This window comes from Crocuta crocuta, unplaced genomic scaffold, assembly GCF_008692635.1.
Source record: "Crocuta crocuta isolate KB4526 unplaced genomic scaffold, BGI_CrCroc_1.0 scaffold525, whole genome shotgun sequence".
Lineage (NCBI taxonomy): Eukaryota > Metazoa > Chordata > Mammalia > Carnivora > Hyaenidae > Crocuta > Crocuta crocuta.
Window position 1 is genome coordinate 949,664 of NW_027527986.1, and position 23,887 is coordinate 973,550.

General features: G+C 39.0%; 1 protein-coding gene across 1 annotated transcript in view; it reads left to right on the top strand.

Moving 5' to 3' along the window:
• The window catches only part of GCLC (glutamate-cysteine ligase catalytic subunit), a 53,368-nt gene extending 40,694 nt beyond the window's left edge, over positions 1–12,674 (top strand). The window contains exons 11-16 of the mRNA XM_077752879.1: positions 689–781; positions 1,032–1,136; positions 8,973–9,054; positions 9,352–9,455; positions 9,531–9,651; positions 11,118–12,674. Of these exons, the coding sequence (XP_077609005.1) occupies positions 689–781; positions 1,032–1,136; positions 8,973–9,054; positions 9,352–9,455; positions 9,531–9,651; positions 11,118–11,329 (717 nt within the window). The 3' untranslated portion in view covers positions 11,330–12,674. The remainder of the gene's footprint in view (positions 1–688; positions 782–1,031; positions 1,137–8,972; positions 9,055–9,351; positions 9,456–9,530; positions 9,652–11,117) is intronic.
• The last annotated feature ends 11,213 nt before the right edge of the window (positions 12,675–23,887 follow it).

Consider the following 23,887-nt stretch of genomic DNA (forward strand, 5'->3'; position numbering starts at 1 on the left):
GTAATGTTTATTTTTGAGAGATAGTGACAGTGTGAACAGGGAAGGGGCAGAGAGAGAGAGACCCAGAATCCAAAGCGGGCCCCAGGCTCTGAGCTGTTAGCACAGAGCCCGACATGGGGCTCGAACCCACGAACCTTGAGATCATGACCTGAGCCAGAGTTGGACGCTCAATTGGCTAAGCCACCCAGGCACCCCTATCTCCTGTTTTAAAAGCATTTCACTTCACTAACCAAGATGGAGGTCGTTTCTTTACCTGTGAACAGCTAGTAATAGGAGAAATCTCCTGTGCCTTTCATGATCTAGTGAAGTAAAGAATTAAGACGACTTTAATTGGTTTACAGTACCTTATTTCAGGATTCTGACTGGTTATATCTCTGATTCTGCATTTTATCAGTATTTTCTCTTGCTTTTATAAAGGTGAAAAATTCAAACATGCTGCATGAAAAAAATGGCTTCAGTTATTTCTTCGCTACCAGCATATCACCCAACTTTTGTTAAATGCTTGTTTGTTTACCTGACACATCACATACCAAGAAAGTCTTACGTTGTACCTTTTTGTATTTGTAAAGTAAAAAGTATTTGGTATTAATAGTGAATAGTCTTTCCTTGATAAATATCAAACCATCTTAATGTTTTACTGAATATACGGAAAATTGGTTTTATTTTCCACTTGTTTGTTTTTATATAGAACATTCAGTCCACGAATTGGCAGACGATGAGATTTAAGCCCCCTCCTCCTAACTCTGACATTGGATGGAGAGTAGAATTCCGACCCATGGAGGTAGGATACACATGGACGGGAAGTGACTCAAACATACCCATTCTTTGCCCATCACTCTTCTGATGCTCTTCTCAAAGGCTCTTGGAAGGCCATACAAGCTGTATGTTTACAAGCTAAGGTGGATTGATTTCTGAAAAGAGATTGTATGGGCAGAGGGCTTTGAGCCCCAGGTGGGGCAGTAGGTCCTGGCTTGGGAAAGAGCATGTTTGTGTGGTTGGTACATAACTTTTCTGGGTTCCTGCTTGTCTAGGTTCAGTTAACAGACTTTGAGAACTCTGCGTATGTGGTGTTCGTGGTGCTGCTTACCAGAGTGATCCTTTCATACAAACTGGATTTTCTCATTCCACTATCAAAGGTAAGAGTATGTTTCATATACATTATAGTCTAGGTATCTATGGATTATTATCTATTGATCATTTACACATAATACTTCAAATGTGACCTTATTTAGAATTTTCACCATTTAGAATAAGATGTTTCTCCCTCCACCCTATTCTCTTTTTCCTTTGAAAGCTAAGCTCGTGCTGTAGATTTTGGTACTGCCCTGGTGGAGATTCGTAGAAAACAAGGTGCTAAAGTAGCTCCTTTGCTGATTTGAAAGAAATTTAGGGTTGCTTTTGTGAATAACTACTTTTATACAGGCTTTCAATTCAGAGTGATGGTTAGAGAGAATCCCCATACTGGTGTCATCTTCCCCCTGATGCCACTTTGGTGACCATATTAAAACTGAAAGGCAAATGTGTAACTGCAGGGAAGGGTCAACTTGGTGGAATCAAACTGGAGATGTTTCCGGAGATGTAGATTGGACTATCAGAAAAACAACTAATAGTTAATCAGCTTCAGACCAACAAAACCAAAAAAGGATGTCTCTGGAGGCAGTTTCCCAGCAAAGCCTTGGAACAATTCCAGGCCATGAGGCAGCAGCTAACTAACTAGAGACCTTTGCTTCTGGGGCCACTGTATCTCTAGCCACAGAAGGTGTCTGGGAAAAGTGGTTGGGCCAAGTGAGGGGTCTGCTGAGGTTTTATTTCCAGAGAAAGGCGAAGTACAGCAGCCCTGTCATAGCAAGCATGGAAGGAAAAAATAAATGCCTAATTCAGCATCTGCTCCCACCATCAGGTGGGACTTGTCCCACCCACACACCCTGAGGGAAGTTTGGCCACCAGCCTGTCTCTGCCTGCTCTTAATGTGCAGGCCGAAAGTAACCCAGAGAATTGTCTGAGACCATTTGCCCGTATGGGTGTCCCTGCCAAGAGGGATCAGGCCTTGTAAGGAAAATTCTCTGTAAGCTACCCATCTAAGCCTTTGTTAACAAGTATGAATAGATGTCAGAAAGTCCATAGAAAATGGGTAACTTTTAATAGTCTTAAAGGGCCCAGCTGGGTTTATAGAATGCATTCCTCTCAGTGAACTAGTTAATTAAAAAAACTGGAAGAATTCTTAAAGAAATGCTAAATTAGTGCCCTTGAAAAACTTCTAGAGAAGAGTCACATCTGTAAAATAAACAAGCAGTATGGACCAGAGAATTTGGAGAAGAGTTCTTAGAAAAAGCTACACTTGTAAAACTTCATATATTCACCAGTAGAGCCAATGTTACTGAAGATCCAAGTTAATGATTTAGGTAACCAAATTGAGATTTATCTCAGGATGACAAAGAAACAGAAATTATGGAAAAACAAACGTGGAGAATTGCTCTGAAAAGTTGAATGTTTCTGTAATGTTGTAGGAAAGAATGATCTATATAAAAAAAGGGATCTGGTAATCAGAGAAACAGAAATTTCCCTGACTGAGAGAGTCCATTAAGGGTGAAACAGGAATATTTAAAGAACCCACATCTAGGAATTTCTGAATCCTAAAGAGAGAAATCAGTCATTTGAACAGGAGAGAGAATTCAGATTGGATAGCTACCAAGTGCAAAAGAAATCAATTGATTTCCCTCCTCCTCTACAACATTAAATGCTAAGAGATGGAGAAAAGTTTACACAATCCTGAGGGGTAAAGAAAACAATTCTCGGGGTGCCTGGGTGGCTTAGTCGGTTAAGCGTCCGACTTTCACTTAGGTCATGATCTCGCGGTTCGTGGGTTCGAGCCCCGCGTCGGGCTCTGTGCTGACTGTCAGCTCAGAGCCTGGAGCCTATTTCGGAGTCTGTGTCTCCCTCTCTCTCTGACCCTCCCCTGCTCACACTGTCTCTCTCTCTCTCTCCTAGAAATAAATAAAAATATTTAAAAAAAAAAAAACAAAACAATTCTCTTTCTAAACTTTAAAATCCAGGTGATTCCTTAATAGATTATTAGAGCTAAAAGTATGTCAGAGCTCTTAACCAACTCAGGGGGTGGTAAATGGAGATGTATGGTAGGTAGCTTTTAATGCTTGACATTTTGTTTTAAAATTTTTTTTAATGTTTTCTTTTTTGAGAGAGAATGCACACTTGTATGCACACCTGTGAGTGGGGAGGAGCAGAAAGAGAGAGGAGGACACAGAATCCGAAACAGACTCCAGGCTCTGAGCTGTCAGCACATGGCCTGACGCAGGGCTCAAACTCACAAACCATGAGATCATGATCTGAGCTGAAGTTAGCTGCTTAACCTACTGAGCCACCCAGGCACCCCTAATGCTTGACATTTAGAGAATTTCATAACAAAGCAAAAAGAGCTAATAGTATAAAAATCAAATTTCTTCTAACTTGCTAGTTAAAAAGGATGGAAAAGAACAAAACTTAACAATGCTAATGCACAAAAGTTGGGGGTGGAGCCTAGAGAGTGGTAAGACAGTATAGCCCACAGAATATAAAATGATGAAAATAAGATAAAAACAAATTATGAATAAACTATTCTATTAAAAAGCTAAAACGGATGATAGAAAATAACATAAGGGTGTAGGGTGTTTGCATACTTAAAACAAGGACAAGTGTGGAAAACAAAGAGAAATCTTTTAAAGAGAGAGCAGAAATCAGAAATTAATAACAAAATGTGAGAATTATTAGAGAAAGCAGTTTTCTGTGTTCTTCCAAGATAATGTTAGATTTTTGTTTTCTTTTTATTCTTTTGGGTTTTTCTTTTTTGTTCCTAAAAAGTGTAGCAGATATTTCTTAAGAAACATAAAAGAATTTAAAGGCTCTGTAGTGTGGTGTCAATGATATGGCTCCATTGTGAGCATTAGATTGATAAATCACTTGTATTTCTTACTGGTTTTTTAAGCTAAGCAAAGGTACTACTCTCGGTGCCTCCATTTGCATGTGTAGAAGTGGCGCTAAACAGCTGCTGTAAGAACATGTGGGATTCTTGGAGGTAAATCACTTAGCAGAGTACCTTGTCTGTTACTCAGTGACTAACAGGCCATATGATCAGAGAATGAGACAGGCCATTGGGGAATTAAATTGCCTGGTTAATCAGCTGGGTTGTATAGTCTTGATCACAAATCTCATACCACAGCACATGTTTTTTTCAAGTGCCCTGAGGAAATTTACAAAAATTAATCAAGGAAAATCTTCATTTCTCAAAAATAAACACCCATACAGGATGCATTTCCAGCAAAATTGAACAAAAAGATGTTCAAGAGAAATTTAACTGTTGGAAATTTAAAAGCCCTTTCCCCCTAGGTTTTAGATGAACTCAAAACTAGAATTAGAGATTGTGTGGGGAAATGAATGGCAGCATCCTAGCTAGTTTTCTCTTGAGGGAAAAACCCTAGCTTTAATTNATCATGACCTAAGCGAGTGGGACGCTTAACTGACTAAGCCATCCAGGTGCCCCTAGCTTTAAATATTTTAATAAAACACTAAAATAAACCTAAGCAGTGAAACTGAGAATCTGAAGTGCAGTAGTAAAGTATACTTGTAAGAGAAATTCATAAGAACAAAATTTAAAATAGTCCTTTATGAGCTTTGATCAAGACTAAGAAGAAAAATTAGAAATGAAAAACCATTCATAGCCATGATGGAATTTTAGACTTATTGGGATATGTTTCTAGAAGTGTCTAGATTATTCAGAAGGTTGTCTGTCTCTTAAAGGAAAAAAAAAAAAACCATGACAATAGAAATTGAGTATGGGAGACAGGCTCAGTAATCAAAGACTTGGCATAATCCATCCTAGTTCAACAAGACCCTTTAACTTGTACATAGTAAGATTCTCCTAAGATTTCATTATGGGAAATAAAGGACTAAATTAAAAGCTCTGCTTTCAGGGTCTTAAAAAGTCATTGGAAAAATAGAGAATTCACAATAAAGATTTTTTTGTCCATGGAGACCAATGAAATGACACAGTGATCTACATTTGGGGGAGTGAAAAAGCAATTCTAAGAAGGAAATGTATAGCAATATAGGCCTACCTCAAGAAACAAGAAAAGTTGCAAACAGCTTTGCATCTAAAATGGCCTAGAGAAAAGAGAATAAAACCCAAAGTTAGGAGGAAGGAAATATAGATAATATCAATGAAACAAGAACTGGTTCTTCAGAAAATATACATGAAATTGAAACACCTCTAGATTCAAGAAAAAGTGGACACAAAAACTAAAAAATGAAAAGTAACAGCTGACATCACAGAAATAGAAAGGACTATGAGAGACTAGTACGGGAAATTATATGCCAACAAATTGGACAACCAAGAAGAAATGGATACAGTCTTAGAAACAGAATCTTCCAAAACTACATCAGGAAGAGCTAGAAAATCTGAGCAAACCAAATACTACTAAGGAAATTGAATTGGTAATCCAAAAACTCAAAAGTCCAGGGCCAGATGGATTTATAGGTGAATTCTACCAAACATTTAAGGAGAAGTTCATACCTGTTTTCCTCAAACTGTTCCAAAAAATAGAAAAGGAAGGAGAGCTTCCAAATACATTACATTATCAAAACCAGGTGAAGATCTTGGAGGCTAATACTTTAGATGAACAAAATCCAAAAATTCTCAAAATAGCAAACTATATTCAACAACATATCCAAAGGATCATTCACCACAGTCAAGTGAGATTTATTCTGGGGAGGCAAGGATGGTTCAGTATTTGCAAATTAATGTGATACACCACATTAATAGAGAATGATAAACATCATTATTTCTGCAGTTGGAGAAAATAAACATTTTACAAAATTCAACATCCATTCATGAACACTCCCAATAAAGTGGGTTGAGCAGGAACATACCTCAACATAGTAAAGGCTATGTGTGGAAAATCACAGCTAATAACCTACTCAGTGATGAAAAATTGAGAGCTTTTCCTCTAAGATCAGGAACAAGACTTAGTCAGCATAGTCCTGGAAGTCCTCCTAGTCCCAGTAGTTGGACAAGAAAAGGAAATCAAAGGCATGTGAATTGGTAATGAATAAATAAAACGTTATTTGCAGATGACATGGTAATACAGAAAACTCTAAAGAGTCCACCAGAAAAACCTATGTAAAGTAATAAATGATTTCAGCAAAGCTGCAGGATACAAAATCTGTTGCATTTCTATACACTAATAACAAAGTAGCAGAAGGAAAACAATTTTATATTCAGTCAAATAAAAAATAATACCTAGCAATTAACTTAACCAAGGAGGTGAAAAACCTGTACTCTTGATGGAAGAAATTGAAGATGATACTAAGAAATGGAAAGACATGCCATGCTTATGGACGAGAAGAATATTGTTAAAATGTCTCTGCTACCCATAGCAACCTGCAGATTCAGTAAATTCTTATCAAAGTACCACAAGTCTGTTTCATAGTACTAGAATAATCCTAAAATTATATGGAACCAAAACAAAAAAATACAAAAACTTCCCCCCAAATATACAAAGCAGTCTTGAGAAAGATGTATCACAATCCCAGATTTCAAGATAACACACCACAAAGCTGTTGTAATTGAAACAGTAAGGTACTGGCCCAGAAATAGACCCATAAGTGAATGGAACAGAATAGGGAAGTCCAAAGTAAACCACCTGCTCTTATGCAGTCAATCTGTGACAAAAAATGAGGCCAGGATGTACAATGGGGAAAAATGCAGCCTCTTCGGCAAACAGTGTTGGGAAAACTGGACTGCTTTCTTCCCCCATACACAAAAATCAACAAGGATTGAAGACCTAAATGTGAGACCTGAAACCATAAAACTCAGAAGAAAACCTAAGTAGTAATCTTTGACACTTATTGGTAGCAATATTTGTCTAGATTTGTTTCCTCTGGCAAAGAAAACCAAAATCAACTATTAGGACTACATCAAAATAAAAAGCTTTTGCATAGAAAAGGAAACCATCAGCAAAACAAAAAGGCAACCTACTGAATAAGAGAATATATCTGCAAATGATGTAGTGATAAAGGTTTAATATCTAAAGTGTATTAAAAACCTCACCAAAAAAAGGGGTGCCTGGGTGGCTCAGTCAGATAAATATCTGACTCTTGATTTTTGGCTCAGGTGGCAATCTCACTGTTTGAGAGTTCGAGCCCCACATGAGGCTCTATGCTGACAGTGCGGAGCCTGTTTGGGATTCTCTCTCTCTTCCTCTCCTGCTTGCGTGCTCTCTCCCTCACTCACTCTCAAAATAAACAAACTTAAAAAACCAAACTTCAACACCTAAAAAAAGAAACAAAAAAACAGAAACACCTCAAACCTATCTGATTAAAAAATGACCAGAGGACCTAAATAGACATTTTTCCAAAGACGACCTACAGATGGCCAACATACATGAAAAATTCTTCAGTGTCACTAATTATCAGGGAAATGCAAATCAAAACCACAATGAGATATCACTTTACATCTGTCAAATGGCTAGAATTAAAAAGACCAGAAATAACCATGTTGTCAAGGGTGTGGAGAAAAAGGAACCCTTGTGCACTGTTAGAATGCAAATTGGTGCAGCCACTATGGAAAACAGTATGGAGGTTCCTCAAAAAATTAAAAATAGAATTACCATATGATTCAGTCAATTCCACTGGTGAGTATTTACCCCCCCCAAAAAAAATAGAAAACCTCTATTCAAAAAGATATGTACCCCTACTATATTCACTGCAGTATTATTTACAGTAGCCAAGATACAGAAGCAATTCAAGTGCCCATCAGTAGATGAATGGATAAAAGAAGTGGTATGTATATACAATGGAATATTGCTCAGCCATAAAAAAGAATGAGATCTTGCCATTTGCAACAATGTGGCTGGACCTAGAGAGTATTATCCCTAAGTCAGAGAAAGACAAATACCTTATGTTTTCACTTCTGTGTGGAATCTAGAAAAGCAAAATGAAGAAAAAACAGAATCCGACTCATAAATACAGAGAACAAATTGATGGTTGCCAAAGGGGAGGGAGTTGGGGAGTGAGCAAAATGGGGAAGGGCAGTAGGAGGTATAGGCTTCAATTATCAGAGAAGTCACAGGGATGAAAGATAAAAGCATAGGGAATATAATCAGTGGTACTCTAATAGTATTGTATGGTGACAGACAGGAGCCATATCTGAAGTGAACACAGCATAACAGAGTTGTCGAATCACTGTGCCATATGCTGGAAACATAAGATTGTGTGTCACTGATGCTTTGATAGAAAATAGAGATACTGATACCCAGGACCCACAGTCAAAGGCTCCGATTTATTGTGTGGCCTGGACATATATGTATGATCTTGCAGTCTTAAAATTGGGGGGCTCATGAATAGTTGATGTGGCCAGAACTACCAGATTGGTCCCTCTCGGAGTACTAAGCTTAGTACTTAGTACTAAGTTCTTAGAGGGCTAATCTTATTCCAGATCTGCTAACCTATCAACTCTCTTTTCCTTTCCTCACCAGTGAGGAAAGTGAAACCCTGGGGGTGGGGAGGGCACAGCACTGAGCCAGAAGTTCCCTGGGTTCTCAGCTTTTTGTAAGCCTGGCATTGTGTGTGAGTCACTGTGCTGTGTGAAGAGAACCAAGTGCCTGCCCTCCACAGATTTCCTACAAGGTTCAGTCACAAAGGGATTTTGGAATGCAGACAGCCGATGTGAATATAAGTTTTGTTGTTTTTTAAGGTAAACTTAACATTTTCTCATTCTTATTAAAAAGCACATACCAATCTGTGTTTGAGTAACCCAGGCTCCACATAAAAGTGAAAAGTCTCTTCTTAAAACCAGAAAGCATTGAAGGCAAAAGTTGAACTCTTAGGCGGTGGGTCTTAATTGCAGAAGCAAGGAAGGCACCACAGCTTCTATGTTGAATCGAGAATGCTCTGACATAGCCGTGATTATTTTTCTCCCTTAGGTTGATGAAAACATGAAAGTTGCACAGAAACGAGATGCTGTCTTGCGAGGAAAGTTTTATTTCAGGAAAGATATTTGCAAAGGTATTCATTCTCTTGGATTTCTAGGGTCACTCCTTTTATTTTTAAGTGTTTGAGAGAGGCGATGTATGCACACACCAGCCAGGGAGGGGCAAAGAGAGGGGGAGAGTGAGTTCCAAGCTGGCCCTGGGCTTTTAGTGCAGAGTCCAACACAGGGCTCAATCCCATGAACCATGAAATCATGACCTGAGCTGAAATCAAGAGTCAGATGTTGAACCGACCTATTGAGCCAGCCAGGCACCCCATGGTCACTCACTTTAGGCTGTAACAAGCTGCTGAAGCTCCTCTGTCCTCTGGCAGGTGGGAACAATGTGGTGGATGGTTATGGCAAGGCCCAGAACAGCTCGGACCTGGCCACGGAGGACTATGCCCTGATGAGCATAGACACCATCATCAATGGGAAGGTAGGGGCCCTGCCCAGCGCACCTCACCACCTGCACCAGTGGGCAGGGCGCTAACAATGTGTCTGCTTCTCGTAGGAGGGTGTGTTTCCTGGGCTGATCCCGATTCTGAACTCTTACCTTGAAAACATGGAGGTGGATGTGGACACCAGATGTAGTATTCTCAACTACCTAAAGCTAATTAAGAAAAGAGCATCCGGTATGGTATCCTTCGCTTTTGTTTGAAATCTTAATGTAGGCAAAACCTGACAATTTTACAATACTGTTTCCTAACGTAGTCTTTTCAGATATGTATCAGTGTGTTCTTTTTCACATTGAGGTCTCTGCAGTGGGAGACAGCTTATCATTGACATTTTAGTTATAGGAGCTTTTTTTCTTACTGGTTCATACAGCAGTGGTGCCTCTTGAAGTTGGTGGCATCTTAGACAGTGAAATACGGTATCTAGATTGCCTTTTAGTCGCATATGGGAAGCTGTGTTTGTTGGACATCATTGTCGGCTCTATAAGGCTATGTAACTGTAGGTTAAATAAGTGACGGCTACACTGTCTGCTGCTTCAGCCTCCTTCCATTCAGTGAGCACCCGAACTCTTTTGTTTCAAGATCACATTGACCAACTGTGCCTAATGAGGGCCCAGCCCAAGGGAGCTGTCAGCTGTAAATAAGAGTAACAGTGTCCTCTACATTTCACTTGAGGCTCTTGGAAACTTCCTGGAGTCCCAAAGCATATACCCCCAAAAATGGTGTATCTGCCACTCTCTCTCCTCATTCTTTTTTTTTTAATGTTTTATTTATTTCTAGGAGAGAGAGAGAGAGACAGCGTGAGCAGGGGAGGGTCAGAGAGAGAGGGAGTCACAGACTGAAACAGGCTCCAGGCTCTGAGCTGGCAGTCAGCACAGAGCCCGACGCGGGGCTCGAACCCACGAACCGCGAGATCATGACCTAAGCGAAAGTCGGACGCTTAACCGACTAAGCCACCCAGGTGCCCCTCTCTCTCCTCATTCTTGACTATTATTTTCTCCACCTCTCTGATCAAAGATGGTTCTGGGAACTCCATACCCTCCAGTGCCTGGATCAGTTGCAGCTCTTTAGCCAAATGGGAGGGCACGTGTTACCTGCAGTTATTTTATTTCTTTCCAGCTTTTTTGAGGGATAGTTCACATGCATCCCTGTGTCAGATTAAGGTGCACAGCATGGTGACTCAGTTTACATATATCGTGAAATGAGTACCACAATAGGTTCAGTTAAGACCCTCTTCTCGTATAGACAGCAAAACGAAAATGTCTCCCTGTGTGAGAACTTAGGATCTGCTCCCTCACTAGCTTCGCTGTCACAGAGCAGGCAGGGTTGCCGCTAGTCCTCGTGCTATATGTGACATCCTTAGTGGCTCCCCGTTTCTGAGGAGCTGGCAGTGTCCCTGTGTGGGTGCATCTGACCTTTGGACCCTGTGTTTCTAGCTGTCTGTCATCTGCAACCTAAAGTTCTCCCCCAGGAGGAATTCTTGTGGAAAACCTTGTTCCCCATGGCCCTGCAGTGGGTACACCAGAAGGTCATACTGATTTTTCTTCAGGATTGTGCTTATGCTGGTCACTAAATGACAAGTTACAAAAAAAGAAAAAAAGACACTTCTCTTATGTTGTCTTATTTCTCCCCCCCACCCAACCCAGGAGAACTAATGACAGTTGCCAGATGGATGAGAGAGTTTATCTCCAACCATCCCGACTATAAGCAAGACAGTGTAATCACCGATGAAATGAACTACAGCCTCATCTTAAAGTGTAATCAAATTGCAGATGAATTGTGTGAGTGCCCGGAGTTGCTTGGACCAGGGTTTAGGAAAGTAAAATATAGCGGAAGTAAAACGGACCCTTCCAACTAGACATTCTGTAGAAGGAAAAACACTCTGCTATTTTATTGAAGACCTGACTGCGTGACTCTCTGCCGTGTGTGTGGTATGAAGACCAAGTTCTAGAACGGCACTGTTCCTTGGGCCACTCGGCCAGAAATGGATTTAGAGGCTTTCCTTCAGTAGGTAAATCTAGAGTTTATACAGTGTACATGTACATAGTAAAGTATTTTTATGATTAACAATGCATTTTAATAACATTGTATCTAATGTCCTTGTGAACTGGCTTGTACATTTTCTGACTCTGGAACACCTATTGACTAAACAGTTTTGTAAATGTAATGTACGGTAACTGTACTATACCTGCATTCCAGAGTTGAAGGCATTGACTGTAAATTTTTGGCTTTTTAAAAGCCTTTACCTGGGACCTGATTCACTGAAATTTATCACTTCCCTTTCAGAACAGTTGGCTTGTGAATTCTCTGAGTCATCTTCTTTGTTGTGTGCTTAAAATCCATTGCAATGCTTCAAGGGTCACCCTCAGTTTCTGGAATAGCTAATGCCTTGGTCACCCTCCCTCCCTCAAGGTTTCATCTCTAAAAAAAAAAATCCACTGAACCGAATGTACTTTGTTTAAATTCTCTGATGTAGGCATTAGGAGACTGCTCTCCCAAGTTCACCTGTGGAGATTGGGGGCGGTGATTTTTTTTTTTTTAAATGGGCAGAATTGTTTGTCCTCCTGTCCACACCCAGAGTAATGTCAGCAACTGCACCAGCCCTTGTGTTGTGGCCCACGGGGATTCAGATTGCTGCTATCTACTTAAATTTTGAAACCAAATGCAGTTTCTCAAGTTTTAGTTCTGTTACTTTTTCTCTAGTTTCCTGTAAGCATATTGACATTCTTCCAAAACCTTTCTAGCTTAACGGGAGAATATTCTACATAATGCTTATCTTCTCTGTGAAAATCATAAATGAATCATGATGTGCACTAAGTTTTGTGAATTGGGACCCTACATGTTAAATTGTAAATAATTTAAGTTTACATAATTGTCGTTAGTGCATTTTGTTAAAGGGTACCCCCCCAATTAGTTAAGTCCTAACTGCTTCTGAAATAACTGTGCATAGATGGTACAAGCCTTTACAGGCGTAAATACTTAAAGTGTAATGCTAATTTTAACAAATAGTGATAAAGCTACTTCAGCTAAGCCTGTATATGTATAAATACTAGGCTTTGTGCTATGTTTCATACGTGTATTCTGGAGGATTAAAGAATGCCTGTTTTTTCATTTGCAGTTTGCTTGTGTAAATCAGGTTGTAAAAAGGCAGATGAACTAAATGTGGTATGAGGAAATAAAAGATGGAATTAGCATTGTGAAAACCCTTGCTGTGTGAGTCCCACACCTAACTGGGGGGTGCTGGGGATCGTTGTCATTAGCCCGGATATTCTGTGACACTTACTTCTTTGTTTCAGTCGTCAGATGTCTTTAGAAAGAAGCCTAGTCTCCGAGAAGGTGTCTTCTCTCCCTTAGTAGCTGTCAACCCCTGTGGGCAGGGGAGGGACTTGCTCAATGGCTGAAAGAACCACTGGATGTGGCTTTCAGGCTGCTGCTAGGTCAAGCCCTGCTGCCATGGGGTGATCTCGGGGCACTTAGGTGCTGTGTGCACTCAAGGCTGGAGACACAGGCTTGTGAATCAACAAGCCTGGCCTGGAGCTGTTGTGAGCCTGTGTCTTTGGATCAGCACCTCTCTCCCCCAGCCCCTTGTAACATAGTGGTGTCCTTCATCCGGTCAGTCCGCTTTTCTCGGAGCTCTGACTTCTTTATCTGAAAGACCCTAGGGTAGGACTTGTCAGACTAATCTGCATACAGATGTGTAGGGGGTCTTAGTAAAGTGTACATTCTAGCTCCGTGGGCCTGGGGTGGAGCCCTCACTCCCCAATTCTAGTAAGCTGCCAGGAGATGCGGTTGCTGCTCTGTGGGCCACATTGAGTAACGAGGACTTAGATCACGCTCTGGACCTCAGTTATAGACCTGTCCATTTAGGTCTCAAATAACACTTGTTTTTAATTCTAATGTGTTGTACCTAGATTTTTCTCTTACTAAAACCCAGATCATGAGCTTTACCCTCTCTGGACACAACTGAGAATTCAAGGTTTGGGGAACAGGACTAGAAGCAGTGAGAAGAGCCAAAAAGGGCGCTCTCTCTATTGGAAACAGCTGTGCCTGAACCCAGACTCTCAGAGCCTCACTTAGACTATAACTGGATTTACTTAACCCAGACTGCCTGCCCATGAGGGATCCTGGATCAGTAAGAGGCCTGCTTTCAGTTCCAAGATGCCTCTGCCTCTGTCTCTGCCATTTGACTCATCCCTAAGGCTGTTTATGAGCCTTTCCGTTCAAAATGGAGAAAGCCTGCCTTGGCCACTTCTTTCTAAACCATCTCCACAAACATTAACCACGAGATCTGTGGACATCCAGAATATGGTGTGGGTTTCCTCAAGGGGCCCATTTCAGAACCATGAATAGGCTGCCTAATTGGAAGATTTTTGTAGGCACTAATAAGCTTTCCAGTTCCATTAAAGCTTCCTTCCCTGTCCTTGAGTATAAGCCATCTGAGTTCTACCTGCTGCTTTCTCTTCCATTATGCTTTTCTGTAAATTTTTAAATTACCTGAACATACATGCCAAGAGATACTTACAAAGTTTGAATTAGAAGTGAACTGATGCGGTCTGTGTTGGAAACACAGAGACCTTGGTAGGCAACCTTGGCTGGGAAAAATAGACTCTTCATGTTTTCTTGGTAAGTAGAGATTGAAATGAGCTGGGTAATGCCTACAGTCCATTCACTCTTAACATTACAAAGCTAATATGGAAGATGCATTGAGAAAGAGCAATGGTGCGTCCAGCTTTGTTCTGACTTCATATTACAAAGCTGTAGTGATCCAAATAGTATGATATTGGATTACTGCAGTAGATTAATGAAAGACTAGCTCTCCCCCCCAAAAAAAACCCCACATACATGGTTAATTTATGACAAAAGAACCAAGAACATACCATGGGAAGAGGACACTCTCTTCAGTAAATGGTGTTGGGAATACTGGATCGCCACAAGCAAAAGAATAAAACTAGACTACTATTTGGCACCAAACACAGAAATTAACTCACGATGAATTAAAGACTAGACTTTCTGGTCCAGGATGACATGGTAATGGAAGACCTTGAACTCCCCTCCAGGTACACCTCACATTTACACCTATTGAAAGAACAATTCCCTGAAGACCTGGGGGTTGACTGAGCAGCTGTGCTGCAAAAGACCACATAGAGAACAGAGAGAGAGAGACACAGAAACAAAGGGAACCCCTATCCCCAACACTGGGAACTGCAGTGGGGAGAGAGTACTAAGGGGCCGTGAATGGATTTGTCTTCCCTGGAGCAGAAAAAAGCTGTGGTTTGAAAGGGAAACTAGAGGATAAAGGATCCCTCCCTAGAACTCTGACAAATGGTGGGGCTGCTGCTGACTCTGGGTTGGAGCAGCTGGTGAGCACCACAGTTTTCATTCCCCTTCCACCTCAGTAGCATGGACAGGAGCCTGTACAGGCATCCTAGCCAGCCCTCTATCTCAGCCCCAACCGCAAGCTCACACCAGACTTGGCCATTCCACCAAAGTGGCCCCCGTGAAGCATACACCAGGACACTACCAGTGAACACACACACAGCTGTAGCCATCTCACCAGGTGACCCAGGCACAAAGCATCTCGAAACCTCATGTTGACATTTTGAATTCATCTACTTTCTCTCCCCAAATCTGCACTATTTCAGTTCCCCGTAAATTCCCAGGGCACCTAAACTGCACATACCTTGGCTCTGGTGGCCCTGCCAGGGCACCCACTGTGTGAAGTGCTCAGTGACACCCTCCCTCTCCCCCCCCAATCCCCTGCAGCATGTGCCCTGCATGGACTCCAGCCACTCACCAAAACACCTGAGAGGAACACCTGGAGACAGCCCAGCTTGTACCCACTTCAGCTGTCCTGCCAGAGGACACTCTGTACAGAGAGCCTTGAAACTGCTCCAGCCTATGCCCATTTCAGCTCTGGGCATACCACTAGAGCAGGCTCAACACAATGCCCTGGGACCCCTACTCATGCCAGCCACACCTCCAGCCAGCCAAAGTCACCAGGCACACACAGTCTACACAGGAGACAACTATGCACAAGACCACTCCTTCCAGCTAATTCACAGAAACACAAAAAGTCCAGCAAAATGACACCTAGGAATACGTTCCAAATGAAAGAACAAGACAAATATCTCAGAAAAAAAAAATTATCTACTTGATAAGGACTTCAAAGTAATGGTCATAAAGATGCTCACTGGACTAGAGAGAAGAGTGGATGAATTCAGAATGTCAACAAGAGATAGTAAATATTTTTAAAAAATCAGAGCTGAAGAATAATACAATAACTGAAATATAAACTCTAGAAAATCATCGTAGATTAGAGCTTGCAGAAGAAAGGGTCAGCAAACTGGAAGACAGTAACAGAAAGCACCCACACCGAACAGCTAAAAGAAAAAAACATGTTTTTTAAATGAGGACAAGAGATCTCTTGAATGTCAAACACACAAACACTTGCATTATAAAGGAGCCCAAGAAGGAGAAGAGAGGAAGGGGCAGAAGAATGATTTAAAGTAATAATAGCCGGGGAATTCTTTAATCTGGGGAAGAAAATAGACATCCAGGTTGAGGAAGCAGAGAGAGTTCCAAACAAGATGAACCCAAACAGGTCCACACCACAATACCTAATAATTAAAAAGCAACAAGAGAGAAGCAACTAGTTACATATGTAAGGAAATGCCATGAGCCTGTCAGCTGAGTTTTTAGCAGAAACTGCAGGCCAGAAGGGAGTGGAACAATATATTTAACATACTAAAAGAGGAGTGCCTGGGTAGTTCAGTCAGTTAAGTGTCGACTTTGGCCCAGGTCATGATCTCATGCTTTGTGAGTTCAAGCCCAGCATCCATCTCTGCCAATAGGTCAGAGCCTGGAGCCTGCTTCAGATTCTGTGTCTCCCTCTCTTTCTGCCCCTCCCCTGCTTAAACTCTTCCTTCCTTCCTTCCGTCCGCCTTCCCTCCCTCCCTCCTTCCTTCCTTCTTTTTCTTTCTTTCCTTTCTTTTCTTTCTTTCTTTCTTTCTTTCTTTCTTTCTTTCTTTCTTTCTTTCTTTCTCTCTCTCTTTCTCTGTCTCTCTCAAAAATAAATACATATTAAAAAATAAAGTGCTAAAGGAAAAAAATCTACAACCAAGAATACTCCGCCTGAGAATGTTATCATTCAGAATTGAAGGACAGGATAGAGTTTCTCATACCAAAAAAAATTTTTTTTAAAGTTTTAAAAAATGTTCATCACTACAAAATTAACCTTAAAAAATATTAAAGGAATTTCTAAGTGGATAAGAAAAAGAAAAGGCCCTGATTGGAAGAAAATTATGAAAGGAAAAAAATTTTATGAGTAAAAGCAAGCATACAGTACAGGTAGTAAGCAATCACAAAGCTAGTATGAAGAAGGTTAAAAGACAAAGTAGTGAAATCAATTGTATCTAAAAATTAGTTGGGATTTTTAAAAGATATAAAATATGACAACATACACGAAATGTGAAAGAAGGGGAGTAAAAATTTAGTGATTTTTAAAATATGTTCGAACTTAAGTGACAATCAACATAGGCTGCTATATTCTTAGGATGTTATATATGAACTTCATGCTAACCACACCAAAAACCTAAATAGAAGAAATAAAAATTTTAAAGAATAAAAGCGTAACACTAAAGAAAATTATCAATCACAAGGAAAGAGAGCAACAAAAGTAGAAAGGAACAGAAAAGAACTGCAAAAATAATCAGAAAACAATGAACAAAATGGCAGTAAGTAGATACCTACCAATAATTACTTTAAATGTAAATGCCTTAATTGCAACAATCAAAAGACATGGGATGACTAAACTGATAATAATAATAATAGGAATAAAAATAATTTTTTTGCCTATAAGAAACTCACTTCAGATCTAAAGACAGAAAAAAAAAAACAGATCTAAAGACAGATACAGGATGAAAGTGAAGGGATGGAAAAGATATTCGATGCCAATGGAGGCGGAGGGGTCAGGGAGGAAGAAAAAGCTGGTTAGCAATACTTACATCAGTTAAAATTGACTTTAGGGGTGCCTGGGTGGCTCAGTCGGTTAAGCGTCTGACTTCAACTCAGGTCATGATCTCATGGTTCATGAGTTTGAGCCCCGCATCGGGCTCTGTGCTGACAGTTCAAAGCCTGGAGCCTGCTTCGGATTCTGTGTCTCCCCTTCTCTCTGCTCCTCCTCTGCTCATTCTCTCTCTCTTTCCTCTGAAAGATGAATAAATATTTTTTAAATTGACTTTAAATTAATAATTGTAACAAGATACAAAGAAGGGTTTTACTAATGATAAACACATTGATCAGAGAAGAGGATAAAACAATTGTACATATCTATGCACATAACATGGGACACCTAAATACACAAACCAAATATTAACAGACATAAAGGGAGAAATTGACAGTAATACAATGACATTAGGGGACCTTAACATCCCATTTACATTAGTGAATAGATCAGCCACCCTCAAAATAAATAAGGAAGCAGTGTTTTTGAATAACACATTAGAACAGATAGACTTAACAGATATATGCAGAACATTCTATCTAAAAATGGCAGAATATATATTATTTTGAAACGTACATGGAATATTCTCCAGGAGAGATCACATGTTAGGCCACAAAATAAGTCTCAATAAATTTAAGGAGATTAAAATCATATCAAGCATCTTTTTATAGCAGTGTTATACAATTAGACATCAATTGCAAGGAAACAAACTGGAAAAAAACAATCATGTAGGGTGAAACAACATGCTACTAAATAATGAAAGAGCCAACCAAGAAATCAAAGAGGAAATTTAGAAATTCATGAAGGCAAAGGAAAATGAATGCCCTACAGTCCAAAATCTTTAGGACCCAGTGAAAGCAGTTCTAAGAGGAAAATTTATAGAGATGGGTCCACCCTGAGAAACAAGAAAAATCTCAAACAATCTAAACTTATACCTACAGGAACTAGAACAAGAAGAAAAAAATCCCAAAGTTAGTAGAAGGAAGAAAATAATAAAGAGAGCAGAAATAGATGACATAAAGGCTTTCAAGGGAAATAGAAAAGATCCCTGAAACCAAAGGCTACTTTTTTGAAAAGATAAATAAAATTGATAAAACTTCAGCTGACTGATCAAGAAAAAGAGAGGACCCATATAAATAAAATCAGAAATGAAAGAGAAGTAACAATTGACACCACAGAGATACAAAGGGTAAGAGACTACCACAAAAAAAGTATATGCCACCAAATTGGACAACCAAGAAGAAATGGATAAATTCCTAGAAACACACAATCTTCCAAAACTAAATCAGGAGAGATAGAAAATCTAAGCAAACCAATTACTAATAACAAAGCTGAACTGGTAATCAAAAATCTCCCAACAAACAAAAATCCAGGACTAGAGAGCTTTATGTGAATTCTAACAACATTTAAAGAAGAGCTAATACCTATTCTTCTCAAACTGTTCCAAAAATAGAAGAGGAAGGAAAACTTCCAAATACATTCCATAGGTCATCATTACCCTATACAGAAATTTTTTTTAAAAAGCTACAGGCTAATATCCCTGATGAACACAGATGCAAAAATTCTCAACAAAATATTAGCAAACCACATTCAACAATACATTAAAAGGACTATTCACCAAAATCGAATGGCATTTATTCCAGGAATGCAAGAATGGTTCAATATTTGCAAATCAATTAAGATGTTACACCACGTCCAGAAAAAATCATGTGACCAGCTCAATAGATGCTGAAAAAGCATTTGACAAAATTCAACATCTGTTCATGATGAAAATCCTTAACAAAATGGGTTTAGGGAGGAGATACCTCAAAAATAATAAGGCAATACATGAAAAACCCTCAGCTAATATCATTTAATATCATACTCAATGATGAAAAACAGAGCTTTTTTCCTCTAAGATCAGGAACAAAGCAAGGATGTCCACTAACACCACTTTTATCGCAGACAGTACTGGAAATCCTAGCCACAGCAATCAGATAAGAAAAAGAAATAGACACCATCAAAATTGGTAAGGAAGAAGTAAAGCTGTCACTTTGCAGATGGCATGATGCCATACATAGAAAACACTGAAGACTCCACAAAAAAACTATTCAAAGTAATAAATGAACTTAGTAAAGTTGTAGGATACAATATTAATACCAGAAATTGGTTCCATCTTTATACATTAATAGTGAAGTAGCAGAAAAAGAAATTAACAAACAATTCCATTTACAACTACATCAAGAATAATAAAATAACTAGGAATAAATTTATCCAAGGGGGTGAAAGCTCTGAATTCTGAAAACTATAAAACACTGATGCAAGAAATTAAAGATGACAGAAACAAATGGAAAGACATACCATGTTTATGGATTAGAAAAATTACTCATTAAATGTCCGTACTATCCAAAGCAATCTATAGATTCAATGCAATTAACAGAATTTTTCACAGAAATAGAACAAAAAATACTAAAATTTGTATGGAACTACAAAATACTTCAAATAAACAAGGAAATCTGGAGAAGAAAAAACAAAGCTGGAGGCATCACAACACCAGATTTCCAGAGAGACCACAACGCTATATTACTCAAAACAGTATGGTATAAATACAGACCTACAGGTCCATGGAACAAAATAGAAAGCCCAAAAATAAACCCATTTTTTTAATTGGAAGACTCTCATGAGGTCTCCATCCACTTACTATTTATTTTTAATGTTTATTTATTTATTTTGAGAGAGAGAGAGACTGAGCAGGAGGGACAGAGAGTGAAGGAGAAAGAGAATCCTCGGCAGGCTCCTTGCTATCAGCGTAGAGCCCAATGCAGGGCTTGAACTCATGAACAGCAAGATCATGACCTGAGCAGAAATCAAGAGTCAGTCGCTTAACCACCTGAGACACCCAGGTGTCTCTAAAATCATTCTTATATAGTTAATTAATCTATGACAAAGGAAGTGAGAATATACAATTTGGGGAAAAAGTTTCTTCAATAAATGGACCTGGGTAAACTGGACACCTACATGCAAATGAGTGAAACTGGACCACTTTCTTACACCACACACACAAAGAAATTCAAAATGGATTAAAGACCTAAATGTGAGACCTGAAACCATAAAACTCCTAGAAGAAAACATAAACAATAATGTCTTTAACATCAGCCTTGGCAACATATTCATTGGGATTATGCCAAAATAAGAAGGTTTCACATAATGAACATTAACAAAACAAAAGGCAACCTATCAAATGGTAGAAGATATCTGTAAATAACATATCTGATAAGGGTTTAATGTCCAAAATATATAAAGAACATATACAACTATACAACTCAACACCAAAAAAACAACAAAAATAACAACAAAAAACAACAGTCTGATTTTTAAAATGGGCAGAAGACTTAATAGACACGTTTCCAAAGAAGACATACAGGTAGCAAACAGACACAAGAAAGAGGCTCAACATCCTTAATCATCAGGGAAATGCAAATGAAAACCACAATGAGATATCACCTGAGTCCTTTTTGAATGCCTAGAATCAAAAAGACAAGAAAAAACAAGTGTTAGTGAGAATGTGCAGAAAAAGGAACTCTTGTGCACTGTTGGTGGGAATGCAAATTGGTGTAGCCACTGTGGAAAACAGTACAGGTTTCCTCAAAAACTTAAAGATAAAAATGTCATCTAATCTAGTAATTCCACTACTATTTACCCAAAGAAAATAAAAACATTAATTTGAAAAGATTAAGCATCCCTAGGTTTATTGCAGCATTATTTACAATAGCCAAGATATGTAAGTAACCCATGTGTCCACTGATACAGGAACAGATGATGAAGTGGATATGTGCAGTGTGTCACACTACATACACATACACACACACACACACATGCACACACTGAAATATTGCTCAGCCATCAGAAAGAATGAGATCTTGACATCAGCAACAATATGTATGGACTTAGAGGATATTTATGCTAAGTGAAATAGGTCAGGCAAAGAAAGACAAATACCATGATTTCACTTATATGTGGAATCTAACAAACAACCAAGCAAACAAATATGCAGAAACAGACCCATAAAAGACAAACATGGTTGCTAGAGGAGAAGGGGTAGGGGGATGGGAAAATGGGTGAAGATTGAGAGGTACAGGCTTACAGTGAGAGAATGAATAAATCATGGAGATGAAATGTATAGAATAGGGATATAGCCAATTATATTACATGGTGATAGATGTGAGCTACATTTGTGGTCAGCATAGCATAATGTACAGAGTGGTCAAATCACTATGTGTACACTTGAAACAAATGTAACATTTGTATGTTCACTGCAATTTTTTAAATGACTACAGAGGAACCTCAGTGGGTCAGTTGATTGAGAATCCAACTCTTGATTTCAGCTCAGGCCATAGTCCTGGGGCATGGGACTGAGCCCTGCATCAGGCTCCACACAGAGCACAGAACATGCTTAGTCTCTCTCTCTCTCTCTCTCTCTCTATCTCTCTCTCTTCCTCCTTTCCTCCCTCCCTGACTCAGCCCTTCTCCCATACTCACATGCTTTCTCTCTCTAAATAATAAAAACAAAAAACAAAAACAACTTACAGATTTGAATGTTAAAGCTTAGAAAAAAGATGGTAATCTTCTTGACAATCTTGGTGATGATTTTTTTGGATTCAGCATCAAAAGGAAAGTCAGGAAAAGCAAAAATAATCAACTAGGACTACATCAAACTAAAAAACTTCTGCACAGCAAAGTAACCATCAGCAAAATGAGAAAGCAACCTACTGAATAAGAGAATATTTGCAAATCTTCTGATAAAATGTTAATATCCAAACTATACAACTCAATACCATAAAAGCCATCTGACTGAATAATGAGCAGAGGATATGCATGGACATTTTGCCAACGGAAATATACAAATGGCCAACAGGTACATGAAAAGGTGCTCAACATCACTCATCATCAGGGAAATGCAAATCAAAACCACAGTGAGATATCACCTCACACCTGTTAGAAGAACTCTTACCAAAAAGAAGAAAGAAGTATTGGCAGGAATATGGAGAGAAGACACTGCTCATGCACTGTTGGTAGAAGTGTACATTTTTGCATCCACTACTGAAAACAGTACGAAAGGTCACTCAAAAAATTAAAACTAGTACTACCATATGATCAAGAAATTCTATGGGTATATATCTAAAGAAAGTTAAAACGAAAAGATGCCTGCACCCCCTCACCACCATGTTCACTGTAGCATTATTAAAATAGCAAAGATTGGAAAGCAATCTAAGGGTCCATCAGTGAACGAATGAGTAAACAAGTATGGTCTATCCATACACAATGGAATATTATTCTGCCATAAAAAGAAGGAAATACAGTAAAATCTTGATTTGCAAACATAATTCACTCTGGAAACATGCCTGTAATCAAAAACACTTGTATGTCAAAATGAATTTCAAGAACCATTGGCTCAGTTGTGATCATGTGACATTCAGTGTCATGTACTACTCATATTGCAAGACATCATTCGTTTATCAAGTCAAATTTATTAGAAATGTTTGCTCGTCTTAGGGAAAACTCACAGAACAAGTTACTCACAATCCAAGGATTTACTGTACTGCTATTTGTGACAACATGGATGGACCTTGAAGGCATTATACTGAAATAAGTCAGACAAAGACAAAATACAGTATGATCTCACTTACATGGGGAGTCTTAAAACAAATACACACACTCACAAACTCATAGATACTGAAACAGATTTGTGGTTGCCAGAAGTAGGGGATGAAGGCTGGCAGAAATGGGTGATGGGGTCAAAAGGTACAAACCTCCAGTTGTAAAATAACTGGGGATGCAATGTACAGCATGGTGACAGTTGATAATACTATATTACATGTTTGCAAGTTGCTAAGAGAATAGACTTAAAAATTCTTATTACAAGAAAAAATGTTGTCATTAGGTTTAGTGGCAGATTTAACTGGACTCACTGTGGTAATCATTTTGCAGGATTTATATAAAATCATACACCTGGAACTAATATAATATTACATGTCATTATACCTCAATTTTAAAAAAGAAGAGCATGTGCCATAACACAAGGATAGAAAAGGAAGAACTGTTACTCACAACAGGAATGAGTCTCACAATTCTCATGTTGAGTAAAGAAGCCAGATTAAAAAAAAAAAAAAAGAATAGATACTATATGACTCAATTTAGAAGTTCAAGAACAGGCAACACTAAGTGACAATTATCTAACCTCATCAGTGGTTGCTTCTGGGTGGGAATGGACTAGCACCAAATGGAAAGGCATAAAAGAAACCTCCACAATGTTAGACTTGTTCTGCATTTATCTACGTGATGATTCATGGTTATTAATATGTTAAAGTGACCAAGATGTGCACTGAAGATAAGCTCACTCATTCATTTTATGCATGTTATACCTCAAAANTATGC